The 19,659-nt window shown below is 44.9% G+C and overlaps 1 protein-coding gene across 3 annotated transcripts in view; it reads right to left on the reverse strand.

Annotated features, from left to right (window-relative positions):
* The window catches only part of GRK3 (G protein-coupled receptor kinase 3), a 123,582-nt gene that overhangs the window by 30,549 nt on the left and 73,374 nt on the right, over nucleotides 1–19,659 (reverse strand). For all 3 annotated transcript variants that reach the window (XM_047696476.1, XM_047696477.1, XM_047696478.1), the window contains 6 exons: nucleotides 17,593–17,644; nucleotides 15,568–15,659; nucleotides 12,328–12,427; nucleotides 4,964–5,042; nucleotides 3,161–3,291; nucleotides 919–1,013 (listed from right to left, as the gene is read on the reverse strand). In XM_047696476.1, the coding sequence (XP_047552432.1) occupies nucleotides 919–1,013; nucleotides 3,161–3,291; nucleotides 4,964–5,042; nucleotides 12,328–12,427; nucleotides 15,568–15,659; nucleotides 17,593–17,644 (549 nt within the window). The remainder of the gene's footprint in view (nucleotides 1–918; nucleotides 1,014–3,160; nucleotides 3,292–4,963; nucleotides 5,043–12,327; nucleotides 12,428–15,567; nucleotides 15,660–17,592; nucleotides 17,645–19,659) is intronic.

A 19,659-nucleotide genomic window follows, 5' to 3' on the forward strand; every position in this document is an offset into this window, starting at 1 on the left:
TGCTGAGAGTGATACATTTACCACTCCCCCCAAAAAGAATAAAGAAACACTCATCTGCTTTTCCATAAAATGCACACATGTCTGTCCCTTCCAGCCAGATAAACTGAGACCAAAGGAACAGAAATGAAAACCAGTGTGTGTTCCCTCCTGCTTCTGCAGAGGCCTGGGACAGCGGCTGTCCATCCCCGGAGGAGGGGGTGCAGAGGGGTCAGGTGCTGGCCGAGGGCTGGGGGGCAGGGGGCTCCCTCTGCATGGTCTTTGAGGGCTGGGGAGCAGGGGTCTCCCTCTGCATGGTCTGTTGGAAGACTGATGTACTTAATGCTCAAGTCTAACATGGCCTGCAAGCAGATGATTTGTGTTTTTAATTAAAAACAAAACAAAACAAAAAAAAGGTTCCTAATTTCCCTTTGGAGAAAAAAAAAAGCCATTTTGAAAATGAAGGAGAAAGTAGATGGAGAGAGATGCTTGAGCCCTGGGCCTCAGATGCCCCTGCACCTTCCCAGGCACATGGGCTTCCCTTTACCCTTAGGACAACTGCGGGGACTTAGTATTGCCTCTGCTTTGTAGAGGAGAAGGCAGAGGGTCAAGCAGGTAAACGGACTGACTAGGGTCACATGGCAGGCATGGGCTCGGGTCTGCTGCGGAGCCCCCTCTCTCCCCCACGGGCACCCCAGCCCCCTCGATCACGCCGTGGGTCCATCCACGCTCCCCGAAGACAGAGGAGGCACAGCCCGCTTATCTGCGCTCCCATAACCAGAGATATGGGACCTGCCCCGGCCCAGCGTGATCACATACGGACAATCACCTCCGGCAAGAAAAAGCTGGGGGAGGAAGTGAGTGGACTGAGGGCTGGGCCCATCAAGGCATCGCTGCAGAGAAACAACAGTCAGCACTGAACAGAGTCGCTGCGCTACTCACACACTCGCATGGGGCTTCTTTTTGGAAAAGTCACAGGCGAGACCGAGATCAGATATCCTGACATGTCCGTGTTCATCCAAGAGAATATTTGCAGGCTGAAGAGAAAGACAAGATGATCTTCAGGAGGTCCCAAACTGTCATCAGCTTTGAGAATTTCTACAACCATAGGCATGTGGTATCTTATCGTTATACCTAAACAGGAACACTGCACTACCACCTCCAAGCTGGGCATGATACTGAAAGTCACACTATCCGCGTTTAAATCTCACAGGAAAGTGGCGATGACAGACACAAAGGAGACTACTCCTGAGATAACGAGACACAAAGCCAGGAGCTTGGCACTTGCAGGGGTGATGGGCACAGTTCATAAGAGTTAAAAAATACCTCTTTCCCCTGCTGGGAACAGCGGCCCAGCCAGAGCCATGGGCCTCTCCACAAAGGGAGCGAGCCCACCAGCTTCTCGGCTTCTGTGAACCACAAAGGCCTGCGGGAATGAGCCCACGAGGCACAGGACAGAAAGGAATCTCACGAGAATGTACAGCACGGACCTAAGAAATCAACACGTTCCAGGGCGCCGCACCAACACCGAGGAGAGGCATTTCTGCTTCTGAGAACAAACTCAGAAGCCAGGACCTCACTGGATGACCCAGGATGACTCTGACCACAACTCTGATGAAATGTATCTACTGGCTTAGATTTAGCCGGCATAATCAGGGAAAACAAAGCTTCTCTCCCTCATATATACTGAATTACAGTCATCTTAATATTTTTCTGCTGGAGATCAACTATTGTTTTGCTTGAAATAAAAATAAATGGCATGCTATTATAAAGCCAAAGCATGAATAATCATGAGTGAGTAGAATTCAGTTTGAATAGAAATTAAATAATACCACTGCCTACTAAATAGCTTCCAAAACAAAACAAAACAAAAAAAATACAGCACAAAGATGATTAGAGACCGGTTACAGATCTAAATTAAAATGTATTACAATAGTGCTTCGTGGGCCTTCAGCATGTAGTTTATTTCTCTGCAAAACTCACAGGAGGAAGCGAAATTTTCATGCGCCAACCAGTGTCTAATTATTTCTAATTCAACGAAAATACATTTGTTTCTCCTTCATGCTCAGATGAAAACTAAGGGGAAAATTTTGTAACCTTGCAGAAAGCTTTAAATTTTACAGAGTGTTTTGTGACAAAGTAAGAGGCTCAAAAATAAAATATAATATTTTAGGCTCTTGGGAAGGCAACCTTACAAAGTGAAGACAGCTAATCAAAACAGAGCAGCTCCTGAGAGAAAGGAGTGTAATCTGCACATCTTAGTCAGCTACACTGGATTCAATGGAGAAGGAATCTGAAAGAGAAGGCAAACACCTCCCCCCGAGTGTTGTTACCCTGTTGAGAAACTGTCTCTCCTGTCATTTTCCTTCTCATTATTATGTGCACATTTCTGTATTTGCAGGATTAGTTCTACGTTTTGTCGAAGTCCCTTTTATCTCTGCCCCTGTCTTTTCGCGATGACTGTCACCACGGAGGTACTGAGTAAAGTCCTAGTTCCCATATCAATGCAAAACCCATGACTGAGCACCATGGTCTGGAAGGGGGAAACTTGGAATAGACTCACTGCATTTTTTTCCAAGTCCAGAGAGAATAAGAATGGAGAAAGCCTAGACACAGCCTTCTGGGGCTCCACAGTTCAGGGACCTAAAAATCTGTTAGTGATTTTGAAGATGGTCCTAAAACAATGTGAAACCCTCAGAATGGCCTTTAGGGGAAATTCTGCCTCCAACAAGCTAGTGCTCTGGCCACTCCACGTCTCGGTTCACCCATGTATAAATCCCGGAAGACGCACGTTCTCTGCTTTTCATCATCGTCCATCAACCGGTTCTAACACAGAGCCATGGCCAAACCAATTGCTAGGTGAACATTAAGTGCATGACAATTAATTGTCACATCAGCAATGCCAAGAAACTCCTACCTTGCTTGCCATTAATTCATTACAATTTTTGAGTTAGTGTATGTGCTGCCCCAGGCAGGGGAGCAGGCGCTGAGCTAACAGCGACGACTAGGAAGGAAAGAAGTCCCTGCCACCGAGTTTAGAGTCTGGACAGATGGACATCACACAGATGTGACCTCACCAGGGCTGAGGGGAGGGAAATGGCAGGTCCCATGAGAGATAAGAGACCATCTGGAGACCCAGGGCCACAATACCTACTGTGCAGGTCTGGGAAACAGAGTGCTTTACCTTCAGATCTCTGTAAACCACAAACCGACTGTGCATGTGCTCCAGCCCCAGGATGATTTCCGTGGCATAAAACCGCATCTCCTTCTCCGAAAACACCCCATGTTGTGAAAGGTGATAGTGCAAATCGCCTCCTGGAACCGGAGATGCAGAGGTTAACACAGACTGGGTCAATTCCCAGGAAACAGAAATTGTTGCCGTCCTAAATAGTTAGGACGCGGTTGAAAAAAAGGGCAAATTTTGCTTCTGCTTTGTCTGTATATCTGTCTTGGACTTCTGTAGTTTGACAAAACACTTTAAGAAGTATAGAGGCATCTCAAACATTAGAAGACTTTCATGCAGGGATGGCCGGGACAATATACAACACAGCCATCCCTGTCAGACCGGGAGCCCAGCTCCCAGATGCACCTGCATGGGGTGGGGGGTGAGGCAGCTAGCTTTTCTGCTTTGAGTATTTACATCCTAATAACTGGACCAACCAGGTAATGATCCAGCAGATGGCTTAGCCACTGGCTCCGTGGACAGTAAAGAAGGTAGCACACAGAGCAACAAAAAGATCATAATGATAGATATTTGGGAAACAGACACAGTAAAATCTTAACTGGTGAAACTGGGAGGTGAGTATTGGGGTGTCCCCAGTAAAACTCTTTCCATTTTTGACCTATGTTTGCAATTCTTCATAATAAAATATTGGAAAAAGGCAATCATCCTATGGGCTCAAGTTACAGAGACAAACAATGCCATCAACAGGGTAAAGGAATGTTCTTATAAACTGTAAAGGAACAGCCTCTACGGACCCAGAGGAGTTAATGCGTGGCCAACTTTAGGGCCCCTGCTTTGGCTTACATAGCTCCCCTTTCATACACAAGTGTTCCCATATAACCACTGGCAGATCAAGATATCAAAGATTTACGGCGTCCCAGAGGCTGCCTGGTGCCCTTCCCTGTCAATGCCTCAGCAACCGCCCTGGTTAGGCCAAGAGGTCTCCATTCTGACCTCTCACCATCCATTAGCTTTGCCTGTGTTCAGTGTCATGTACATGGAATCACACAAGAGACATGCTCTGGTATCTGGCTTCTTTGCCCATTATTATGTCTGGAAAATTCCTCCATGTCGTTGAATAGATCTGGTTTTAAATCAAACCCTCAGAACATAACAGAACTTTAAATGAACATCCAAAAACAAAAAAGTAATTCATCTACTGTACTATATGCATTCCATTTCAAACTCGTTACTAAAAACGCTTTGAATATACCGTGTCACTCTCTAGTATGAGAAAACTATTTTTCTAGATAGAACTTTCTCTGCATTTGCAGGGTCATCATTCATAGCTTAAAAGATCAATGGCTGGCTGGTCTCGGCTCAGTGTACAGAAGATGGGGCCTGAAGTCATGCTGGCCCACAGCCAGTCCTTCAAAGTTGGTTTCCAAATACACTTCTATCTTTGGCCCATGTTCTTATGAGGCATTTCATTCCTAAAAGTTGAGGGTCAGGAAACAAGCTAATTAAAGATCTAGGCCAGCTGCATTCCAGAAAATGAAGTTCCACTGTGCGTATTTCATGAAAATCTTTTCCAGAAGATGCAACTTCCTGGTGAGAGACTAGGAGGGCCAGAGGGCAACGGCGGTCAACATTTTAAAACGAATTCTGAGGGAAACCTGAGGAGTAGTAAGGTTTCCTTAAACTTCAGGAGGAACCCCATGACCTGAAAGACCCAAACCGCCAGGGCTTCCAGGTCAGCGTGCGCTGAGGTGTACGTCCTGGCGAAGTCTTTCCCTGCATTCGGACTTTCTGCGTGTCACTCACCGTTCATCAGATCCAAGATGAAGCAGAGCTTATCTGGAGTATGGAAGGCATAGGTCATACAGACAATGAAAGGACAATCCTAGAGAAAAAAAGCAAGGGTTTATAAGAAAAACAAAAGCTGGCCCAGGAAGCACGTGCTATCTGCTATCAAACACCATCCATAGATTTCCCTATCCACACTGCTGCCCTGTATGTTGAACACAGACCCCTCTGTGGTAACCTTAACGGTCCCAGCAAAACAGATCTGATAATGGGACAAAATGCATAGAAACAGAGCACTAAGTGGAAAAGATGAATTCAAAGATCTCCTCTCTCAGATTCACTCATTACCCTTTTATCTGTGTCCTCTTCAAAGGACCCAGATTCTACAGAAAAATATTGCTGTCTTGCTGGTCTTTTTGTTGGTCTACAGTTTTGTTCTGGCTAGTCAAATACCCATGTCAATCTCGGATTCTGACGTTGGAAGAACCATACTACAGTGGGAGGAAATTATCCACATTATTGTCTTGAAACACTGAGCGAGCACAGAAGGGAATTCAAGAAGGCTTTTCAAAAAGGAAAAATATACTAGGGTCAGGGACTGAATAGCTCAATTGTAAAGACGTCAGTTTTCCCACAAGTAATCTAGAGGTTCTCTGCAATTCTAATTAAAATGAAAATCAACAAGCTGATTCCAAAATGTATGTAAAAATATACACAGCTAGAAAAGGAGAGGCATTCTAGAAGAAAACCAAAGCTGGAAAAGTTATGTCACCAGGTATCAAGACTTATTATAAAGCAATAGTAAATCAGGGCGCCTGGGTGGCTCAGTGGGTTAAGCCGCTGCCTTCGGCTCAGGTCATGATCTCAGGGTCCTGGGATCGAGGCCCGCATCGGGCTCTCTGCTCAGCAGGGAGCCTGCTTCCCTCTCTCTCTCTCTCTGCCTGCCTCTCTGTCTACTTGTGATCTCTCTCTGTCAAATAAATAAATAAAATCTTTAAAAAAAAAAAAAAGCAATAGTAAATCAGACAGTGTGGTAGTAGCCAAGGACAGACAAACTGACCCACAGAACAAAACAGAGCATCCTGAAATGGGGGAAAGGGTGGCCTTTCCAATCACTGACACTGGAGCAACTGAGCATTTGTACAAGAGAAGGTGAACAGCCACCCCTACCTCCCACCACACATTAAAGTCAACTCCAGGTAGACGAAGATCTAAACAGAAAACAATGAAGCTTCTAGAGGAAAACAAAGCAGAGTATCTTCATGACCTTAGGGTAAGTAAAGATTTCTCAGGCCACAAAAAAGCACTAACAGTAAAAATGTTGCTACACTGGACTTCAAGGAAATTAAGAACTTCTGTTCTTCAGAACATACTTTTAAGAAAGTAAAAAGGCAAGTAACAGGGTAGGAGAAGGTATCTGCAATCCATGAACAAGAAAGGACTGATATTTAGAATATATGAAGAACCCTGGCAAGAAAAAGGCAAACAACCCAACAGAACAATGGCAAAAAAACAAACAAACAAACAAACAAAAAAAAAACAGCAGTGAATAATAGTAACAATAGTAATTAATTAATTTTTTAAAAATGGGCACTTGCCATAAGAGAGTATCCAATAGCTTCCAAGCCTCTGAACAGATGCTGGACCACAGGGGTCCCGAAGGAAATGTGTTATTGCAATATGTTATCACTAAAACCCACGAGAATGGCTAAAATTAAAAAGACTGACAATACCAAGTGATTGGAAAGATAGGGCGGGAATGGAATTCCCATGGATGGCTTCTGGGAGCTCACAGTGGTACAGATGCTCTTGCAAACCGGTCCTAGCTGCCAAAGCTGAGCACAGTCAGCAAATCCCATGAGCCAGCATTTCCAGTCTTGGGTTTACTGCTCCCAGCAACCTGGACTTCTGTGCACCAAGGAGAATGGCCTGAGAATCCTCCTCGCAGCACTATTTGCAAGAGCCTGACCTGGGAAGTGACCCGGCTGTCCATCGATGTTAGGATGGATGCACGCATCCTGGTCTGTCTGTGCGGGGGAATACTGGACAGCCACGGCTGGCATGCGTTTTTGCAAGGGGCTGTTTTCCCTTTCTACGGGGTTCATGCAGGCTCGGTCCCGTATTCTTTGTTTATTTTCTATACAATCCCTTAAGAATGTAAGAACCATTCCTGGTTCTTACATGGGCTGCACAGAAACAGAGGCTGCAAGGCAGATGTGGCCCATGGGCCCTGCACAGCTTGCCAGTCTCTGCTATGTAGCCGCGGGACGCCCTGCTGCTGCGTGCAATGACTCAGAAGGATCTCGCACGCGACACCGGGTGACAGAGGCCAGGCATAGAACGTTCAGACAAAGCCCAGACACAGGCAGAGCTAAATTACAGTGTTAGAAATCCAGACAGTGGTTAGCCTGTGCGAGGGGTAGGTGACCGGAAGGGGCATGAGGCTTCTGGAACACAGGTCACTTTCTGTCCCTTGACCGGAGTGCTGGACAGGGAGTGTGTTCCCTTGTGAAACTTCGTCAGTGCTAAGCTGGATCTACGACTAGGTCTGTTCAGGCTCCTCATATACAGTGTACACTGGGCACTCACCTGATTCAAATAAAAAATGGCCAAAAAAAAAAAATCTATATCCACTTTCTTAACAGAAACAAAATATTTAAATTCCACAGAAAGCATTCAAGTTTCAACAGAATACTCTGCATACTGAATTTGCATTGTCCAAACCTCTGTTTTAAGGGCAGACCAGTAAAACTGAGTTAATACCTTCCTATACCAGAGATTCGTGAACTTGAATTCAATTTCCATGTATTTTCCGGAGGACATCACTCCAGAACAAGTGACGAATGTCATTTTGTGATCACCTAGTTTGCCTCAAAGCACTGTTGAGGTGGTGTTAGTGACTACTGATTTCAAGCCTGATTTTGCTTTAAATAGGCAAAATAAAAGTGCTTTCCTTTTTCTGTTAAAAGCCATGTGGGGAAAAAAAAAAAAAAAGCCACGTGGCCTTCCTTGGCGGGTGGGGGGTTGCCATCCCTCTCAGAACCACACAGGGAACCACCTTTCTCAGAGCCTGCTGAAGATGGCTCACTCTGCTCCTTCCTTAATGGGCTTCCCCACACACTCCAGTTCCTGATCTGATGCACTTCAGATGTTGTGTGGAGAGGCTGGTAGACCCACAGTTTCAGACGGCCAGAGTCCTTCCCAGCTAGGGACAGCAACTGTACTCACTCCACCACGGAGACAAGTGGACCCTGCCCAGGGGTATTCCTGAACAGGATGGGACAGGATCTTCTAACAGGAGCTCTGAGGAAGTAGCGAAAGGTTCACTTAAGATCTTATGTTATGAAGATGGAACATGAACAGACTGTTGTTCAGAATCACAGGCCGAGGAGGAAGGGCCCTTTAAAAAATAAAAATAAAAATCACCTGGTCTACCTTATTTTTAAGACAAGGAACCTAAGGCCCTAAAAAGGGGAAATGACCTGCTTGAGGTCACAAAGAAATCTGGTAGGCAGCCAAGATCTCAAGCCCATGTCTCCTGACCTCATCCAGTTCTACGGATGCTGGTTGCCAAGGCAGGGTTTCTGCAGCAATGGAAGGGGAACGCTCAGCTCAAGGGTCAGAACCAGGTGTCTCCAACCTGACCGCAGCCCCTCACTTCTCAAGTGCTGGGCAGACACCACCCTGGGTGTCGTGTGAAGCCCGAATCAAAAAGGACCAAATATGGACCAACTCGACAAAACAGACAGCCATTTAATGACGGTGCACGTAGAGTTCCCAACGTAATCATGGTTAAGATGTTTTGCCTTGATTATCAATTAAAGGCAATCAATAAGGACTAGTGGGTCTTCTGGAGGTAGCCCCTCAGCGAGGATTTCCTGCAGGTAGTGAGCAAAGTAGCCTATGTTCTGTAGCGAATCTGTGACACCGTGATCAAATACACCATGAAGTAGTTAAAATTCCCCACTCTGCAGTCAGAGGAAGGCTTCTGTGATCTTCCTGCTGCAAACCCTTTGTTTCCAGCTGCTGTAAGATTTCCTTAAATCCTAAGAGCAGGCCTCAAAAGTTCTTGTCGGTTTGGTCTCTCCCCGCTCTCCAGCTTCAACACGTTTGACTCACGCATCACTTCAGACCCCAGCTTTGCTGACCTTCCATGAAGTCCTCGAACCCTCCTGAGGTGCTGGGGACCTAGATGCACGCTGGCATGTCCGGTGACTTCCAAGGGGCATCTGCTGTCACCTCCACCCTGGTAAATGCCTCCTGAGCACTGGGTCCTGTCAGCCGGCTCCTGCCATGGGTCCTAATTATCTATACACTTCTGAGGATCTGGTGACGAATATCACCTTCTCTCATTCTGTGCAGCTCTAAAGAACAAGGACCAAAGTCATGTTTTGGGGACCCCCGCGTCCTGCAGCAGAATGCCTTGCACAGTCTAGGCCCTCCAATATGGTTTAAGGAGTGAATGAGGAAGATTTCCAAGGACAGAATGGGACAGTTTCAGGAAGGGGCTAACTGCTCTTTCCCAGGAATGGACATACTTATCCTGGTTCTGAAACTTGAAGATTTCCCTTTTTACTATTCTAGAATTACAGAATCAAACCGGGAACAGTACTTCCCACTGCCTCTTTGAAAGGTCGGGGGAAGGAACACTCAATTTGAGATTGGAAGGAAAAACAAAAAACTTCCAATAAAAAGAAAACTATAATGAGTGACTTCAGTTCAGTTTCATGCCAACACCCTGGGAAACCATGCTGATATAGGCTAATCTGAAGTTTAACCTAGTGAGGCCATTTTAAGTGAAAGATCATTTAAAAAAAAAACAAAAACCATAAAACGTGGCCTTTGATTAACAAAAGAAAGGAAGGAAGGAAGGAAGGAAGGAAGGAAGGAAGGAAGGAATGAATTCCAAATAGCTTTATTACAACTCTTTTGGTTAAATTATATATATATTTTTTTAAACTTTTATTTTTAAGTAATCTCGACACCCAACGTGGGATTCGAACTTAAAACCCAGATTAAGAGCCACATGCTCTCTGACTCAGCCAGCCAAACACCTGTTGGTTCAATTATGTATTGTTAAGTAAAACAAAACAAAAAAACCATCAAAATTCCCCCAAAACGAAAACAAAAACAAAAGCCAGGTGTGATTCTTGAAAAAAATTTAAACAGTTCCTGAAAGTTAGCTCAAAGCAGTAGACCAATATAAGCCCAGTTTTTCATTTATTCCCTTAGAGGGTAAGACAGAGGAGGTACTGTATTCCCCTCCACCTGGAAAAAATAGAAATAAAAATGCAACATGAAAGTTGCATGTATATTTTTCCAACACCAAAAATTTCTTTTTCCATAGGCTTTCTTGAGAATAAATATCCAAAGTGTTGGAGATAACTCATTAAAAATTAATATTTTAATTACCACTTAAAATCTGGAGTAAGTGTACATCCATGTTTGAAATGTAAGACCCATGGCATTCCTGACAGACACGAGGAACCAATGCCATTCGAACCGATTCCAATACAGTGCGCAAGCTGTTTGGTGTCCACTCCAACTAGCTGAAAACGTGGTCATACACACAGGACAGCTCTTGTTTGAAATGCTTAATGTCCATATGGTGGGAGGGAGAGGCACACAGATAGAAATTGTGTATAGCTATGGCATCTTCACTTATTACAGTTGAGCTAAATTATGATAATCTTTTACTTTAGTAGCAGATAACCTTCCTAAAACCACTTAAAACTCATGCTAGAATAATATAGAACACAATACAATAAATATAGGTGGAAACAAACAAAAAAAACCACAGGGCCTGTCAGGTGATATTAAGAAAGGAACAACAGGGGTGCCTTGGTGGCTCAGTGGGCTAAGCCTCTGCCTTCGGCTCAGGTCATGGTCTTAGGGTCCTGGGATCGAGCTCTGCATCGGGCTCTCTGCTCAGCGGGGAGCCTGCTTCCCTTCCTCTCTCTCTGTCTGCCTCTCTGCCTACTTGTGATCTCTCTCTCTGTGTCAAATAAGTAAATAAAATCTTTAAAAAAAAAAAAAAAAGAAAGGAAGGAACAACAGGGGGCGCCAGGGTGGCTCAGTCAGTTGGGTGTCTGACTCTTGATTTCAGCTCAGGTCATGATCTCCGGGTCCTGGAAAAGACCCCCGTGTCAGCCTCTGCACTCAGCAGGGAGTTTGCTTGAGATTCTCTCTCCCTCTGCCCCTCCCCCTGCTTGTGCGCTTGCGTGCTCTCTCTCTCTCAAATAAATAAATTAAAATCCTTAAAAAAAAAAAAAAAGGAACATTAGCCAGGGAGCCCACAGACTCTGTGAAAGGGATTCTCTGATTCACCATTAAAAATCCGATTCCTTCATCCTCTGGGTGAGCTTGACCCTATTTAGAACCCAGCTGGGGTATTTGGAGGCCACGCCTCCCCAATATATCTCACTGCACATAAACCTTCTTGTCTGGGTGTTTAACCTTAATTCACATGTGAGGTGCTCAGCAGGAGTCGGGCCACTCCACCGTCATTTCCTGCCTTCCCTTCAAGACCCTGAGTCCCTGATCTCCCCTGGATGCCGGATGGCAGGACTGCTTGTGCACGCCGGCATGCCCAGGCTGGACACTGAGTTTTTATGGGTGTCTTTATATACCTCTGTTGAAATAAATAAGAGCCAAGGCTTTGCTCATGGGTCATACCATTCACTGCAAAAGAAGCCAGAACGGGACACTATTTTGCAAGAAGACACAGGGTAAAAGTTTTGGGCACACAATGAGCTAAAAATACCAGTTGACAGACAAATACAATGTCCAGCAGGTGGAAACCTCGTCTTGGAAATGGAAATGAGCAAAGTGCACAGCAGGTAAAAAAGCAGCAAGAGAGAAAGCGATAAAGCCACCGCCTAGTGACTGGGGACAGGCCCAGATGCAATTCAGGCCTGAGTGACCCGTGCTGTTTCAACTCTCGGTTTGTTTATAGAGGACAAGAGCTGCTTTCCCCGTGCTCTTCCTTCTCTAGGTCAGTCCTCCATCTCGCAGTGGCTTCTTAGCGCGACTCAAGTGATTCCGTCACTGTTGCCATGCTTATCCTGCCCTGTCTGCAAGCACATTCCACGAAAAAGGAAGCCATAAACAGCCGCTGAAGGGAGAAGCCGTGGGTGGGGATGATGATGGTCGCTAACACTTCTCAAACTCCCAAATTAAACAGAGATAATATGAGAATTACACACTATTTATATTAACTTAGTGCTGCTCTTCCCTGCTAGAAATTCTAACCCACCCAAGAATTGGCTAGCTGCATAATGTGCTGGAAAAGAATGCCTGTATCTTAAATAAATTATCCTGATATAGAAAACCAACCCACCCATGCATACAGAAACGAGCAGTGCTCAAAACGGAATACTCACCCCTGTGCTCACAAGAGACAACATAATCCTCTCATTTAAGGCTAATGTTTCTCCTTGTTTCATCTTGATCCTCTTCTTATCCAAGCATTTCATTGCATACCTAGAAACAAATGTTATTGAAAAAACTATACTGCAAATATATCTAAGCTGCTTTAAACGATACACGTTGTACAGGGGAAGTTGCTCAAGACTTGGGAAGTGTCTGAAAGAAGCAAAACGGTATCCAAATGTCATGCAAAGAAAATTTTTTTTAAATTTTGCATGTATTAAGAAAAAAAGTCAGTGCCCCCCCCAGCAGGCAGAGCATACTTCCCCATTCCTTAGGTAAGGGCTGCACACAGTGAGCCCCTTTCTAAGAGAAGAGCGTGGAGGAGAAGGGACAGGGATAGTCCAGTGGAGGAACGTGACGAACATGACCTCAAGCGAGCGGTCAAGGTCAGCATCAACAGTGATGAGCCATGTTAATGATGGACACACATGATATGATGTGATGAGAACAGGGTCTTGGCGTCTTGCTTCCAAAAGCCCACAGCCCCAGTATAACCCTGAGGAAAGTGTGCCTAACCAGGATACCATTCTACGGTACCCCTGACCGGGACTCCTCAGAGCCACCCAGGCCATCAAAGACAAGGAAAGTCTATGGAACTGTCACAGTCTAAAGGAGCCTCAGGAGACGTGATGACTCAAATGGAATGTGGGATCCAGGAACACGAAGAACCACTGGGTAAAAACGAAGGGAATTTGAATAAAGCAGAGATTTTAGTTAATAATAACGTATTGTATTAGTTCATTTGTTGTGACCAGTGTAAGACAGGGAGTCTGAGGAAGGCCAGGGGAGCGCCCTGTGCTTTGTACTTCCTTTCTAAACTGAAAAACTATTATAAAAAAGAAAGGTTTCTTTAAAAAAAAAAATCCAGCAATAATTACGCGATATTTCTATCATTACATGAATAGATGTTCCAGTCCAATAAGAGCATAAAGTAGAGGGATATAAATAAATTCGGTGAGATAAATTTTGCACGTATCGTTGCTGCCCAGTACTACTATGTGTGTAGTGTAGGGGTGAGGGGATATGTGTGTAATACTTAGCATTTAGGAACTATGGTTTTTAGCAGTGGTCAAGATTTTGCAAGAGTAAAGAGTGCAAGACTAAAAGACTGACAACCAACAAAATGAAAAGGGAAAGCGTATGCTCAAAAAGGCACATTCTAGAAAGCTATTTTATTGATTTTTCTTTTTTTAAGGACTCTCCATACCCAACGTGAGGCTCAAACTCAAGATCCCGAGATCAAGAGCCACACGCTCTTACCGACAGAGCCAGGCAGGCTCCCCTGATTTGATTTAGTCTTCATATTTAAGTTATTATATTTCAAATAATAAAAATAATCAATATTTTTATATGATAGTTAGTGGAGAAGAAACAGCTAACAACTTAAACTTTTTGAAAACTTTGAAGAAACTCTATTAAGGAAATACAGACCTGTTAGCTGGCATTCTCTATAATCACAGGTTGACAACAGCAGGATGATTTTTTAGCAGAAAGCTGAAAGGAAATCTTTACAAGGGTTTCAGGGGCTTTAGAACTCTATGCACGTGATTCTAAATCCCCACTGACGGACGACTTTCTAAGGCCCAAGCACGTAATACGGATGGTTGTCCAGCTGTGACAGGACCCAGAGAATCCATCTGTTTCTAGCTGATCAAAACTTACAATGTGAGGACTTAGAGCAAAACAGAGATGGATGTTCAAATCTGCTAATTTTATCTCCTGTTCCAGGAATTCTGTATAACAAATGCACTGAGGGAGACATTAATTGCTTAATTACAGGACTGCATATTGGGAACATATGAAAATGAACAGTCAGTGGAATGGAGTAAGTGACAAGCACATCACTTAGGATCAGAGCCCACCGTGGGACTACGGAAGAGCAACAAGAGACCCGGGCACACGGTTCACTGTTCACTAATGTTCACTAATAGTGCTCACTAGTACTGACCACAGAAGAAGCAGCGGTCTGCATGCCTTACAATATATTGTCTCATCCACCTCTCACGACAAGGAAGTATTTTCCTGACTCTACAGACCAGGATGCAGAGGCCAGGCGGAGGCACAAGCTTCCTGTAAGGTGGCTCTGACCTGGCCGGGGGCCGCCCAGACCCGCACTTGGGACCGACGGCCTGTCCTGTCTCTGCAGCGTACCAGACTTCATGTGCCCGAGTGCCAGACACTGAGTTCACCCCGCACGGGCCCCACAACAGGAAGAAGACCAGCGGGCGCACGTCAGTGAAGGTAAACTTCAGCCACCACGTGATAAAAGTCATGCCCACGACCGGAACTGTCTGAAAAGCAGGAGGGTGATTTGTCAAGGTTGTCAGTGCCTGGTCACAGGGAAGACCTGAGCGGAGATTGAGTGACAACTCTGGGCAGTGCTGGGGTAGCAGGGGGAGGCAGGCACTGAAGTCGGTGACCCGAATTATTCCTCACACCAAGAGTGGGGTTATCAAGCAAGCTGCACGGATGATTCCACTCAGCCGTGGCTCTAACATGCCCATCACTTGATCACACTTGCAGTTCAGTGTCTATCAAACCACAGTTTCCCATTCTCCTTTGCTTCCAGATATATGTTCACTTAAACAAACTCCTTCTATATTTAAAAACAAAACAAAACAAACACACAATACAAAACCTCCTCCCCCTGCACTCCTTAAGAACTCCGACCTTTAACCTCCTGGAAGAGGCCCACACCTGGTCCGTGGGCACGTAACTGACTCACGTCAACCTCCTCCTGTAAGATAAGCAACTAAGACCATGACAGAGCCCCATGACCATGACCCTTGTGGCGGGCAGGATGTCCCTCTCACAGGCGCTCGAGCTTCCCACCGAGGGAGCCGACACCTGGGATGCTTCGCCACCCCGAAGTGCATGTGCTAAATCACAGGTGGGTCTAAGCAGTGACCGGACCAGGAGGCCGTGCATAACGCCCCTTTTTGGTCACCTCCAGATCCCAGGCTCCTTCACCCATGGCCTGAACCACAGGGGCTCGCGACACACAGTTCCTGGTTAACCTCCCTTTGAGCCCGAGGCACTGGAGGTTCTAGCTGATCTCATTTATAATGCTTAACAAAATACAGCCTCTTTTCTCTCTGAAGGAAGGCACTCCAGGAGTGAGACGATGGGCTTCCGAAAATCGATGCAGGCATGTTCTGTTGATGCAAGCATAAGACCCACGGAGAGCTTACATTTTTCCAGTGTCTGCTTTCCTGCAACCATACACTTCACCAAATCCTCCTCGTCCAATGATCCTGTGCACGCTGAAATCATTCATGGTCAACTGTGAATTCCAAACACAAAATGGAACAGAGTTGCATTAAAATTATGTTGTTGTTTTCATGTAAGACATAGTTATGAAGCAGCAGTTCTGATATAGGGATCTGCCCTCTCCGCGACTGACTGCTCTAAGAGATGAGATGCGCAAGGTGGCAAGACTTTCTTGAACCTCCTTCCGCTCCGCTCCCAAAATCTACAAAAGGGAGGCAAACGGGCAGACAATAGAGTGGGAGTCAAGTTAGATTGTTTTTCCGATCTCCTAAATGTTAGGTGATGAGAAGTATACCCTGAAGACAAGGGAGTGTGAAATTTCTAGTCAAAATGAGAGTGTCCTTAGCTACTCTGAAGCTGGGAGTTGGGGAACAGCTCAGCAATTCCAGGAATGCTCATGGTAGGTAAACAAGTCTACATCAAAGGCATCTATATTTTCATAAGACTGGGCCATATGATCAGAAAACCCAACGGACACGGGCCATGTGAATTTTTCATCGATAACATCACGGAATAGTGAGGACTCGTGCTGGGCACGTGAGCGTGAAACAAGACACTGAGGACAAGGAGAGGACAGAAAGAGGCTTCACTCATAAGCCTCTCCTTGTGTCAGCACCTCAGCCATGCCCCGCTTCCTAAGCAGGTTTAATAGTCTCAGATGGCACAAAGGCAGACGGTGAGCCTGACGTTCATGGTGGTTTATGTATCCTGGCAAGTTACGGGTCAGACTCCTGAAGGGCTCCCCCAGTGCTCGCTTCGGCAGCACATACACTAAAACTGAAGGGCTCCCCCAAACAACCCTTCAAACACCACGTTTGCAGTCAGGTAACTGGGCCCAAAGGCTTCACATCTGACACTCAGGGGACAGCAGGATGAGAGCACACCAGGTCTGCTGAAGGAGAACACGCATCAGAAAGATCCATGGCAGACAGAAAGAATTTTTTGGAAAAATGTGTTACTGCCCTCTTGTTTCTAAAATTCTGCCAGGAAATGTGAAAGAAAGGAGAAGTTAAGAAAATAAATAAATAAAGTGCTTCTCCCAATGGTACCAGCCAGTAAAAAACTTTAAAAAGATCCAAAAAAGCAGGGAAAAAAAAATAAATCCAATTATTTCTTTTTCTCTTCTCAAACCTATGTGAAGGGAGGACATGAAGAAGAAAGCAAAAGAGGCTACACCAGGGAAGGAGGGTTCTAAAAATGAAGAGAGGGACATCCCAGGAATTTCTGATGTTGAAAGCTGAAAGCAGATGAGACGTTCACAGGAAGTGCGTTACAAAGGAGCCTGTCTTGGAGGATGGCTTTTTTCATTTTCAGAAATGATCAAAGAGGAGATGAACCCTCGGTCTAATAAAGGATGTCATCTTTTTTTTTTTAAAGATTTTATTTATTTATTTGACAGACAGAGATCACAAGTAGGCAGAGAAGCAGGCAGAGAGAGAGGAGGAAGCAGGCTCCCAGCTGAGCAGAGAGCCTGATATGGGGCTCGATCCCAGGACCCTGGGATCATGACCTGAGCCAAAAGCAGAGGCTTTAACCCACTGAGCCACCCAGGTGCCCCAGGATGTCATCATTTTTATTACAAGATTATACCTAACACTACGAACGAGACGGAAGGCTTTAGCAGGACGGCGGGAGCCAAGGGCATGTGGGAAGCACATTACGTGGTGGCCTGGTCTCTTGGCTACTGTCTCTGTGGAAGAGTCAATCGCTGCTTAAAATACCCTTTCTTAAATAAATAAACACATTCTTACAAGGCTCTGAAAAAAGAGAATGAAAACCCAAATTGTTTACGAGGACGAGTTCTCCGTACAGAGTTGTACGGGCGACATCTGTTTAGACAGCGGATTACCCGTGGGAGTGAGCTCCAGGGTATAAAGTATTTTCTCACGAAATTAAGCCAGAGGAAGTTTTTATTTAAAAAAGGGAAAGAATAAGAGGATACTCACATGGATATTTAATTCTACGTTTTTCCACTGACAGAATCGAGTGAACTTGTCACTAGAAAAGAAGAGAAACAGTCGCTGAAAAGTCACATATCACATTAATCGATCTAAAGAGCAATACTGAAGGACAGACGAGGATGGCTTTCCTTGTGTTGCTTCTCGACCAGAGGTACGTTTCCTTCAACACCTTCTCACAAAGCCTTCGCCGGTCTTCGTGGCTTTGTTTCATGATTCAGGCACAAGATGTAGTATCTCCCTTAAGCTGTGATGGCTGTTATGGTCACGTCTACCTGAATCAGCAGCACCCAAGAGAAGGCCTAACGAGAGCCCCACACATACTGCCATTTTAATAATGTCTATTATCATGTCAACATGCATGCGATCGGTACAGAATTAGTAATGAGACTTTCTACATTCTTGTTTTTACATTAAGTCGTGAAACCCAGTGCGTATTTTACACTGAGAGGCCATCTTAATTTACACTCAGCCATTCTGAGTGCTCAAGAGCCACAAGTGACTAGTGGCTCCCATACTGGACCACACAGCTCTAAATGACAAAATATTTGTTAATAAAGACAATAGCAGGAAACACTCAGATGGAGCTTTCCATGTGCCAGGCCCTGTTCCTTTCTCCCTCTAGCGACAGTATGAGCAGGTCTGATGAGCAGGAATGGTAATGCCCATTCTGCAGCAGAGCAGACCACGGCCCGGCCAAGGTCACACAGTGACAGAAGGGCTAGGGCTGGATCTGAACCCGGACCAAGTACTGATGCTCAGAGATACAAATGCTGTAGGAGAAAAAGTCCTTAGGCGAGAATCACAAAATGCGGTAGGCCCACTGAGCAGATCTGCTCCCACAATTTACTCAAATGCTTGGTGAGTACTTTGCTTTCCCTCTATCTAGAAAAATATCTACCTCCACAGCTATTTAATTAAGTTGTTATTTTCATTACATTTATTAGTGAGCAACACCGTCTGTAATGTTTGTTTTTAAACATTTTTTCAGAAACAAATAATACATTATATGTTAATAAATGGAATTTTTTCTTTCAGAAGAAATGCATTCTAGATTGAATACTCTTCAAAGGCAAAGAATATTCTTGGTGACCTCTGGTATTTTACCTAGTCCCTGGCGCAATTCCTTACATGGGCACAGTATCAAGGGTCCTATGGATGAATGAATGAATGAATGAATAGAAAGGAAAGGAAAGGAAGAAGGGGAGAAAGGCAGAGAGTACATATGAAGCACGTGGTCCAGGAATTACCACTATTATTATCAGAATGCCTAAGGCATCTAACTATCCTAGTTGCCTGGGGAGGTTCATTTAACATGCCATCTAAGATCTTTGAAAAATATTTCTGAGGTTGAAAAGCAAAAGCAGAAGAAGTCTTTGTAATTATGCAGCATCTTTTGTCAATGAATCTAAAATGACGTTTACAGAGTGTTTCATTGATCTCCCTATCATCTCTGTGAGGTTGGTAAAACAAATTATATTTTGAGCATTTCTGAGAGTTATTTCAAACAGTTTCTCTGTTTTTTTTTTTTTTTAAGTATGATGAGCGCAAAAGGCAAAACACCACTCCAGTGTTCTCTATACTTATAAATCCGAACTGTCACTTTGAATTCCACTTGCCGTGCTGGGCTAGATCATACACGTTCTCCCGGATTCTGGAGCTCAGAGCTGGCAATGGAGGGTGGTGATCTGACATGTTCTATAGATTTGCAAACTAGCTGGGGAGGATTAACAAGAGTCAAAGAGAACTGTCCTGATGACCAAGAGAGAGTCAAGAGAACCAAATCCCAACACATACCCTGCCTCAAAAGAAAATCCCCCCTTCCCCCGCCCAGCGCGCGCACACACACACACACACACACACACACACACACACAGAGGACACCTCCAAACATACATTTTGCCAAATACAGGTTTTCTGTAGCCAGTTCTTCTTTAGGAAGTACAGACGGCCCCGGGGTGTCCAGGCTCAGTTGTGTGTCCATGGAGGTGCCCTGAGTGCTGTTTCCGGTCAATACCTAATTACTAGAATGGGCACTTCTTGCCAGAAGAGGCA

Source organism: Lutra lutra, chromosome 12 (genome assembly GCF_902655055.1).
Source record: "Lutra lutra chromosome 12, mLutLut1.2, whole genome shotgun sequence".
Taxonomy (NCBI): domain Eukaryota; kingdom Metazoa; phylum Chordata; class Mammalia; order Carnivora; family Mustelidae; genus Lutra; species Lutra lutra.